This window comes from Penaeus chinensis, chromosome 22 (assembly GCF_019202785.1).
Source record: "Penaeus chinensis breed Huanghai No. 1 chromosome 22, ASM1920278v2, whole genome shotgun sequence".
Classification (NCBI taxonomy): domain Eukaryota; kingdom Metazoa; phylum Arthropoda; class Malacostraca; order Decapoda; family Penaeidae; genus Penaeus; species Penaeus chinensis.
Window position 1 is genome coordinate 19,199,730 of NC_061840.1, and position 10,714 is coordinate 19,210,443.

The 10,714-nt window shown below is 38.8% G+C and overlaps 1 protein-coding gene across 1 annotated transcript; it reads left to right on the forward strand.

Moving 5' to 3' along the window:
• Positions 1–1,914: 1,914 nt before the first annotated feature.
• Positions 1,915–2,853, forward strand: LOC125037176. The gene is made up of 2 exons (XM_047630213.1): positions 1,915–2,172; positions 2,457–2,853. The coding sequence occupies exons 1-2, from the start codon at positions 1,966–1,968 to the stop codon at positions 2,673–2,675; spliced, it is 426 nt and encodes a 141-aa protein (XP_047486169.1). The 5' UTR covers positions 1,915–1,965; the 3' UTR covers positions 2,676–2,853.
• Positions 2,854–10,714: the final 7,861 nt, after the last annotated feature.

A 10,714-nucleotide genomic window follows, 5' to 3' on the forward strand; every position in this document is an offset into this window, starting at 1 on the left:
CAGATGTTAATGTTTAGTGAAACAAATTAAGGGGAATGGAGGAAGAATGAAGGAGAAATAAAAGAGATCGAACACTACTGGAATCTGGCTTTATAGATAATTGAAGAGATGCACCTAGTCACGGACAGCGATTTTCACATTTTAAGTCTTTTGATAAGTATGAGAATTCTTTATTCCATTTATAGGAATGTTTTGATAAGATATATCCCGACTTTCTCAACAGATAGCAATGGCTTATCAAGACTTATCCACATGATTTATTGCTGCTCCTACCACAATATCCGTTGGCAAGGATTTGGATTAAACTTCCGTTTCCTCTTATCTTGGCAGATTAAGAGGAACAATGTGTTGCGACATATGATGGTGCGTGCCCTTAGGACGGTGCAGAAAGATTAATTAGCATATGCATATACATGACTGTACTGTACACCTAAACCTCTCTAATCCGGAATTCTGTTTTCCGGCACAATTCCACTTCGTGCGATGGCGCGCATTTTCTTTACATTCCTTCCTCATGTTTATCTCCATCCTGTTGCATACACATTTACTTTCATCTTTCTGTATCAGACGAATATAATAATGTCCTATAAACACTAAAGGCTTTTGTAGAGTGTTTTTGTAAGTGAGTTTCGAAGATTTCTAGTCCAGCAACAGCCAGGTTCCGATTGCCGGATTTGAAACGTTCGGTTTTGAGTTGGTTTGCTTTAAAACGAATGATTTCGTTTTTTCAACATGCTTTTGGTCCGGTAAAAATACCACTGATCGTTTAGGAAATGTAAGTAAATATATTGAGTATATTTTCCCGCAAAGTAATCCTAACACTCTGCCATGCTCTCCATTCTCTCTGTAACACCTATTTTAAGAGACCGAATTAATGCCATATAAATACTCAATGGCCGATAATGGCTTCGCTAGCAAAGTTTATCTAGAGACAACATTAAGAACACCCACTGATAAAGAGATCAGAGCCTCCACTTATTACCTTTGCAGCCACTGACACGTCTGTCTTCGGAGTTCTGATAAGGACTTATTATGTTTAAAGGATGGCGAAATACGAGACATTTATCCCAAGTGGAAATTAACACCAAACGAAGCAATTGTTGGTACAGAAATCCATTTTCTTTTCGTATATTTATAGAAGAAATAGAGGCAGATATACAAAGTTACAAAGATGGGTACATAAATACAGATAAACATATATAAATGGTTTATTGACGGATATGGCTACAGATTTTAACTCTTAATTGCATCAGTAAACTAACAGAGAAAAAAAATCAAAGACAGGTACGGAAGACTTTACAGGAATAACAGAAAAGTCCAAATTATTGTCGGAAAACACGAAATACAAAAAGATATTTTGACCTAATTTTGAAACTCTCTGTGTCAAGAAATGCAAGCGTTCATGCAGGTAAGGATGATACTTTATTTATATATATTAGATAATTGCATAAAAAATAATGAATAAGTAATGAATAAATAATTCTCAAATAACCTAAAGACACATATACAGTATTTCCCTCTCTTCTTTCCCTTCCTTCTCGACATGTGTTTCTATCTACCTCTTTCTCCCCAACACTTTCCTCCTCTCTCTACTCACTCACCTATTCACAGAGCAGCTATTTCCGCGAAAACGTTATTCGCCAACACAAAACGTTTTTGAAGCCTTGGACCTGTCATGTTCACCTACTCACTTCCTGTTTTTATATTTTATTGTGGGAAATGATACCGGTGTGCAACACGTACACCTAAAAGGAAAAGCTGGGGCTACATATATATAATTGTGTGCAAACTTCGTTGAGAATTTAGTACACGTCACGGAAAGACGCCGTGACGTCGTAGAATTGGTTAAACGTTTCCTCAGTCGTTGCGCAAGCTTTGGGCTTTATAAGGGGTCGAACGAGCCCAAGACGGGCACTCATCTTCTGCGTCGCCCTCAGAAAGCAACTCTGAAGATCCTCACTGAGCATGGCGGATCGGTACTTCTGCGTCTCCTTGTTGGTGGCGGCGTCGCTGGCGGCGTCGCAGGCGGCCCCGACGCCTGCGGGAAGCTCGGCTTCCTCCGCCATTCCCGTCATCCGGAACGGAACTCGCCTCGAAATCGGTCCCATGGAGAGGACCTTCGTGTTCTGCTCGGCGGAAGTGGAACCCGTCGCGGCCCTCCTCGACTACCAGGTGAGTGCGCGCAGTAGCGCCTGTTGGTTAAAAGGTTATGATTATATATACGACTACCAGGCAAGTGCAGGCTCAAATGACCGTTTGGGAGTACTTGTGACGGACTGGTTGATTACATGGTAGAAAGAGTATCGAGTTTAATGTTATTCCAAATAATATTTCCACTGTTGCTTGCATACTGCATCGCGATACTTTATAGTCTTACAGTGTTTTATGAAACTGACTAAAGACGTCCAAGCCATCTGCAGGAAAACACAAAGCCTAATTCCCTTCCCTGCCAACAGGTGGCGTGGAGGGACAGTGACGGGCACTTCGTCAGCCAGGATCCTGAGACACCGCTGTTCGCTCTCGGCCGAGGCACTCACGTCCCTCACTCGTACCTCGTGTTGGCACCCTTCAGCCTCGACAGCGCCGGCGTGTACAGCTGCGTCCTGTTCTTCCGTGGACAGGAACTGGCGTCCTCGACCGTCGACCTTCAGCTCAAGGAAACACGCGTAGCCTGAGCAGAGAACACGAGCGAAAAGCCTTCGGGCTGAATGCTGATCTGGACGATGATTGTAATTCGTACAAATATTAGTACAAACATTAATATAGATTAGGTATCTATTTATTTCTTATATTTATTTGGCACTACATGTGAGTTTCATTTTCTATATGACAATAAAGACGATTTGATATTAAGATTATTTTTTTTTCTTTCCCAATTTCAATAATGAAATCTACAGTAGTATAGTCATCACACTTCTTTACGCTACCGTGCACTGCAGTTCAAAGTTTCCCATCCTTTCCTTCCAAGTTCTCTCTCTATCTACTGTATCTATTTATATACCTATATACCTGTCTGTCTCTGTCTATGTACAGCAGGGAATATAAGTAGATATTCAAGCCACAGCCCTCTTTAGATAAATAAGCATTTATGTAGTGCAATGTTGAATGTCATTACCGGCGAGCAGGTATGTTTGGATCGCTAGAACTTATTAATAACAGCTATTACTTTCTCTTCAGTGTGAAAAATTCGATGATAGTTTTATTTATATGGATAAGTGCTTGTTTTCCCTTGATTTATTTAAATTAGTAGCCTTATGTCACACAGTGGTCCGCCGCCACTTCAAAAATGTTCCCTGTGTCTTTAACAGTATATACATTACGATTAGAGAGGTAGATAGAGTGATCGGTTGGACTGCAGCAATCACCGAGGCATTACATTACTCAGTATACCAGGCACGTATCAGAGACCACCTGTTGAGGCACCAAAGGCCGGAGCAATCTGGATGCACTTCTGGTAAGTCCACAATAGACCGCATCCTGGCGCTTCGAGCCATTGTAGAGCGCCGTCGTGAGTTCGGACGTGGGCTGCTCGAAGTTTACATCGACCTCTAGGCGTTTGATACGGTGCATCGCGAATAACTCTGGGAGATCCTGAGGCTAAGAGGAATTCCAACAAGGATTATTGGACTAATAACAAACCTGTATACAGGCACTGAAAGTGCTGTAAAGTGTGGTGGGTGCATGTCGAGCTTCTTCCCTGTCAGTTCAGGTGTGAGGCAAGGCTGTGTATGGATTGCATGGATTGGATACTGGGTAGAGCTACTGTCCAAAGTCACTGTGGAGCAACTCTGGGCAATATCAAGGTTACAGACCTTGACTTTGCTGATTATATTACTATTCTCTCTGAATCTCTGGAAACCCAAGTGGTGGCTCTTGGTGCATTTGATAATGAAGCAAAGCTCCTCGGGCTAGAGGTCTCCTGGACCAACACCAAGATCCAGGATTTTGGGGGCCTACTAGGAGACCCTGTGCAGTCGATACGGGCTTGCGATGAAAACATCAAAGTCACAGAGAGCTTTATATACCTCGGTAGTGCAGTTCACGACTCTGGGCTGTCAGACCAGGAAGTCAGTTGACGAATTGACCTGGCAACAGGGGTCATGAACTCTCTCAACAAGAGTATTTGGAGATGCCGGTACCTGTGCAGAAGGACCAAGCTACGTGTTTTCAAGGCCCTGATACTGCCAGTTTTACTATATGGTAGTGAAACTTGGACGCTATCTTGTGCTTTGGAATCTCGTCTTGATGCCTTTTGTAACAGATCCTTGTGCCGGATCATGGGGTACAGTTGGCGGGACCATGTGTCCAACCAACGTCTGCACCGTGACCGGTACAGGACCTGTTACTTGCATTATCCGCGATCGCCAACTCAGGTTATACGGCCACTTGGATCGATTCCCGAAGGAGGACCCTGCCCACCAGGTTGCCTCTGTCCGAGACAACCCTGGGTGGAGGAGGCCTGTGGGACGACCGAGAAGGTCATGGCTTGCGCAGATCAATCAAACCTGTCGTGAGGAGCTAGAGATGGGCCGGGCCCCTGCCTGGCGGCTCGCGATGAGGAGCCCTCGTAGGTGGAAGCGAAAGGTGGATGTCGCTATGCGCCCCTGCCGGCGTTAGCTCCCAAACGATGATGATGATGATGATAGAGTGATTATTAATGGACTTTCGTTAAACCATACTATGAAAGTCTCGCCACTAATCTCTCACTTGTGTTATCTTTACCTGTATCATATTCATTGAGATTCCACCGCTGTATGGTAAGTGATGCCAGAAGTATTCTCATCGCAAATATAATTATCATTATGATACACATATATATACAGTGCATACACACATACATACACACACACTCACCCACACACACACACACACACACACATATATATATATATATACCAAACAAAGGACATATAGATAGATTGTAAAAAAAACTAAAGCCGTTATCATTATTATCGTGATGAAAGGGGGAAGGGTATGTAATCGTCTGTGTCTATCGGTTTAACTTGCCAGTCGGATTAAACATGGATGGGTTATTTATGGTTTCAAAACTTGCAGATTGAGAGCAAATTTGAGGTAAAGAGTGGGTGATATAAGGCTGATTAAGGTTGATGAAGTTAGATTATGATTAGATATTTTTTAAGTGGTATATAAATGTATATTCTTCTGCGAGGTATGTTAAGGTTGGTGAAGATAACTGACTGATATCTCCCAGCTGAATAAAGAGTAGATAATGAAATAATAACCACAAGTAAAAAACGAAAAGACAAAAAAACAGGAAAAACGAAGAAAACGAAGGGAAATCCTCCGTTATTCTAACCTTTTTCTCGTCTCTCTTCTTCATCAACAAAATTTATCCTGCCCAGACAGCTTGTCATGAATACTAGACCCTAGTATTAATTTATAATTATTATCATTATTTCTTGCTGATACTATTTTGGGTGAATCAGATGATGGAAAGGGAATAACCATGCGAAAGTGTAACGATTGTAAGGAATTTTCAATAATTTTAAGTTCTAAAGTTTAACATATTAATTCAAAAATTCTGAATAAAGTTTTTGTTCCTCATTCTTAGCCTAATGTCTAGGAAATGGGAAGGTGAAACGTTAAACCATCTCAGAAATAGGAAAAAATAAATAGATAAATGAATACCCCTTTGTCACGATCTGCGTATGTGCCTGTATATGTGTGTGTATATTTAGATAGATAGATTTCATCCTCATTATCATTATCAGCTTGAATCAGTCCACTGCAGGACTTAAGCCTCTCCCAATCTTTTCCAACTTTGTCTGTCTTGCTTTTTTTGTTTCCAGTCTTGGCCCCCAAATTTCGTTATTTCGTCACGCCATCTTGTCATTGGTCTGGCCCTTGGTCTCTTTATGTTAGCTATAACCCAGTCTGTTACTCTATATGTCCATCTGTCGTCCTGTCTCCGACATATATGACCTGCCCATTTCCATTTTTCTTTTTGATGTTCCCAAGTATGCCTTTCACTTTTGTCTGTTCCCTGATCCTCGTCGCCCTCATCCGATCTCTTAGGCTAATTCCCAGCATCAACCTTTCGATCCCTCTCTGGGCACTTATTAGTTTCTTCTCCAGTAATTTGGTTGTAGTTTATGTTTCTGATCCATAGGCCATAACTGGGAGGACGCATTGGTTAAAGACTTTTCGTTTTTAAATATAATAGCAAGGAGTCTCTTTCACTGTGTCTGTCGAAGGCGCTCCAGCCTAGACTGATGCGTTGCTTAATTTCCTCTTCGCTAGATGTGTTTGTCTGTACGAGTTGCCCTAGGTGTATATACTTGTCCACTACCTCTAGCGCTTCGCCTTGTACATGTATCGAATTGAAATCTACAGTTGAACATGACCTCAGATTTTCTTTATTCAGAGTGTTTATTAATTACTGCATTTAATTTGCAGATTCACTGAAGAGAACAATATCATCTGCAAATCTTAGATTGCTTCGGTATTTCTCTCTCATTTTGATACCCTTTCCGTTCCATTCTAGCTTCTTGAATATTTCTTCAAGGCAAGCTGTAAACAGTGTTGGTGAGATGGTGCCGCCTTGTCTAACACTTTTTTTAATTGGGAAATTATCGGTTTCCGTGTGGAGCTTCATGGCCGCTGTCCCATATTCGTATATATCTTCCAATATTTTACAATATACCTTCTCTACTCCCTGTCTTCGAATAACTTCTAGTACTGTTGGTATTTTTACAGTCAAATGCCTTTTCGTAATCGATAATTGCCATACAAAAGGGTTTACTATATTCGTTTATTTTTCTCTTATTTGGGTAAGCGTGTGGATGTGGTCTGTTGTTGAGAATCCACTGCGGAAGCCTGTCTGTTCTCTAGGCCGGTTAGAATCCAGACTGTCAGAGATGCGAGTTGTGATGACTTTTGTGAACAGTTTGTAAGTAATTAAAAGGAGGCTTATGATAGATATTCTTATTTTATTTTCTTCTTTATTTCTTTTATTTTCTTTCTCTCTATTCTTCCTTTTTTTTATTTTTTTCTCTTGCTTTCATGGCTCTTCCTAACTTGTCCACGGCGGATGACAAAAATCAGGAGTGTCTGAAATGGGCCGAAGATGGTAATAACAAACAAATAATAAAATAACTTGGATGATTAGTATACCAACGTTCAACTTGTGTATGTCAAATGATGCAAAATACATGCTTACCCTTTTGAATAAAACCGAAGAAGAGATATGATACATATATATGATACATATATATATATATATATATATATATATATAAATATACGTTTATCATTTTCAAAACACGTATCCTCCTTAATCAGCAAGCGAATACAATCATCGGAAAACATGAAGATTTTAACGACTCATTTCTCCTAAAAATATCACAGGAGATAAAGATGGCGATCACACGCTCTTTTTTTATTATCAGTGATAAGATAATTCACTAAAACTGTTCGAATTCACATCTGAACTATCGCTCAAGAAGATAAGTTTTGCCTCTCCGACCAGATCTATATAAACAATAAATAAGATAGTGAAGGTTTCGTGAGAGAATTTTCATAAATTTGCGGACAGTATTCTTGCATTTGGATATGCTTATACACACAAATAAATATATATCTATCACTCTACATATGCATATCCAGATAGACCAATGCATATTTATCAGAAAAATAATATGCGTATATTTCTGTTTTACATGTCCCTATTGCAATTTTCACAAACCGGTCGATTGACTTGCATATACACAGACATAAACGCATATCTATCTATCTATCTGATATATATATATATATATATCTGTCTCTCTATCTAGTAAATATGCAATCTATTGTAGTAGATATATGCATTGCTTTCTGTGTATAAAGCAAATCCATATATATGAAAATTTATTGTGTCAGGTCTTGCGCCCTTTTAAAAAACTGATCAATTATATTATCAAAGATTCTTTGTTAATCTGTTATTCCCATAGTCTCCCCATAGCTCGAATCCATACGGTACCGATATTCGTGCGACTTGACTAGAATCAGTCATAGGAAAGAGTATGTATGTTTCACGTGTCCATAACGAGTTGCGTATATCATTAGAGGCCTTTGGATGGTGGTATCTGGCAACCCCAACCGGTAGTAATGCGTGGAATATTATGAATGAGCGCCTGTGTTTGGGATAAGGATCCTCAATCAACCTTAACTATTCTATTTAACATGGATGGTGTATTACTTTTCATTTAACTTCCTTTTTTTTTTCTTCAGGAGAGTGAAATGTGTTGTAAATCAAGGGATCGCACAGAGATAGCAGGGGAATGCAAAGCCTTGGGGAAAACATTTTAGGCCAATTTACAAAGCGTGTTCATATTAAGAATATACTATGAATTCCCTTTATCAAACATATGTAAATAAGGATTATTGAATGTTTTTCTCTCTCCCTTGGGCTAGAATTATGTAATTAGAAAAATCATATGGAAAAAAAGGAGTATCAGGTGGTTGCGAATATATGAGAGGGGTCTGGAGTATAAAAAAAAAAAATAGGAACCACTCGCTATGAATGCAAATTATAGTAATAATGATGATAGTAATGATAATAATAATAGTAATGACAATAATAACGGTAATATTAAAAATTATACTAGTTGTAGTCACGTATATTAATGATGATAATAATTATCATTATTAATGTTATCTTTAAAATAATAATGAAAATAATATTTATGATAATGATAATAATAAATGATAATAATAATAATTAATTATAATAATAAATAATAATGATAACAATAATAATGATAATAATAACCGTAATGGTAATAATGATGATAGTAAAAGTGATAGTATCAATAACAATTATATTAATGAATATAATGATAATAATAATAATGATAATGATAAAAAGCATAATGATTATTATATCAATTATTGATAATGAGCCTGATGATAGTATTATGATAACCATGATAATAATAATAGTAATAATAATAATGGTAATAATAATCATAATAATAGTTCGTTCGTTCGTTAGTTGCCAGACCTGATACAGGCATCGGCGATCATGCGTCTCTATTCAATCATCTCAGGCATGGATAAGTTCATTGCAACTGATGTTGTTAATTGCCCACGAGTTAAGAGATTGCAGATAAGTTATTCTCTGTCATCCCTCGAGCTCTTTTGGCCTCGATCTTTCCGAGCATTGCTAATCTTTCCAGCTGTTGCCTTCTCATAACGTGTCCGAGAAATGGCATCTGCCTTTGCCGGATTGTTTTGATGAGCGACCTGTTGGTAATGGCTAAGGGAAGGACTTCTTCATTTGATCTATGTTCTCTCCATGATATTTTGAGCAATCTTCTCATTAACCACATCTCTGCTGCTTCCAGTTTAGTTTCTGTTTCTTCGCTGATGGTCCATTACTCACAATAGTATTAATGATAATAATAATAATAATGATAAGAACAACCAAAAATAATAGTTATAATAATCATAACAATAATAATATAACAAAAATAGGAAAAACAATAATAACAATAACTAAGAGAACAACAATAACACCGAGAGAAAGAAAACGGAGTCATCAGATAAGCTGAGTGAAATTGGCGCCAAAACAGAATAAAATTTAGGGTAAACTTGCGGAAAATCAATAACACGAATACGACAGTTTTTTCAATACATTTTATTCATTAAAACGTATAATTATTATGAGTTTCACTGTATGATGACTCCTACAAAGCTTACATTACGCGTGTTTAAAAAAGTAATGATGAAGCATTGTGTTAGTGTGTGTGTGTGTGTGTGTTTGTGTGTGTGTGTCTTTGTGTGTCTGTATATATATACGTATGTATACACACACACAAATACACGCACACACACACACACACACTAACACAATGCTTCATCATTACATTCTTTAACACGTGTAATGTAAGCTTTGTAGGAGTCATATATATATGTGTGTATACATACATATATATATATATATATATATATATATATATGTATATAATATTTATATGTATATATATATCCGTGCGTGCGTGTGTGTGTGTGTGTGTGTGTGTGAGTGTGTGTGTACACACGCATACCCATACACACACACACACACATATATACACACACACACACACACACACACACACACACACATATATAGATAGATAGATATAGGTATATATATGTGTGTGTAGGATTGTAGAATAATGAAGGAAAGTACAGTTAAACACACGAATATGCCGAAGGCCATTTCGCACGTATTGCTTCATCAGGACATGTACTGAGTGGTCAGGTCACGTCGGTAAAAAGGTGTACTTCCTTGGCTCCCTGTTTTGGTGTTGAAGTTGTTAGTTGAATGGATGAACGCCGCTTCAACCATCTCCCTTTGTCGTGGGGGTAGGCCTTGTTTTATGATGGAGGCCTGGGACCACTTAGGGAGATGGCCGTCGGTGTCGACGTGAACAACGAAGGCGCTCCTCTTGTCATGTCGCTGCGGTGTTGGTCGATTCGTTGTTCGTGGAGGCCACGTCCTGTCTCGCCTTTATCGTAGACACCGCAAGGTTGCAGTACACCTGGCTAAGAGGTCTGCTGTAGTCTGACCTCTTTTCCTTTATGATATCTCCGATCTTCTTAACATAAGTGGTAGCTATCATCCAACAGGGCCTCCGGGTGTTGCGTCAGCTGTGAGTGTGGGATGATAATCTGTGTGTCTTGTTCTGTGTGGCGTCCCCTCTTGATCTAGTCATGATCTTTTCTG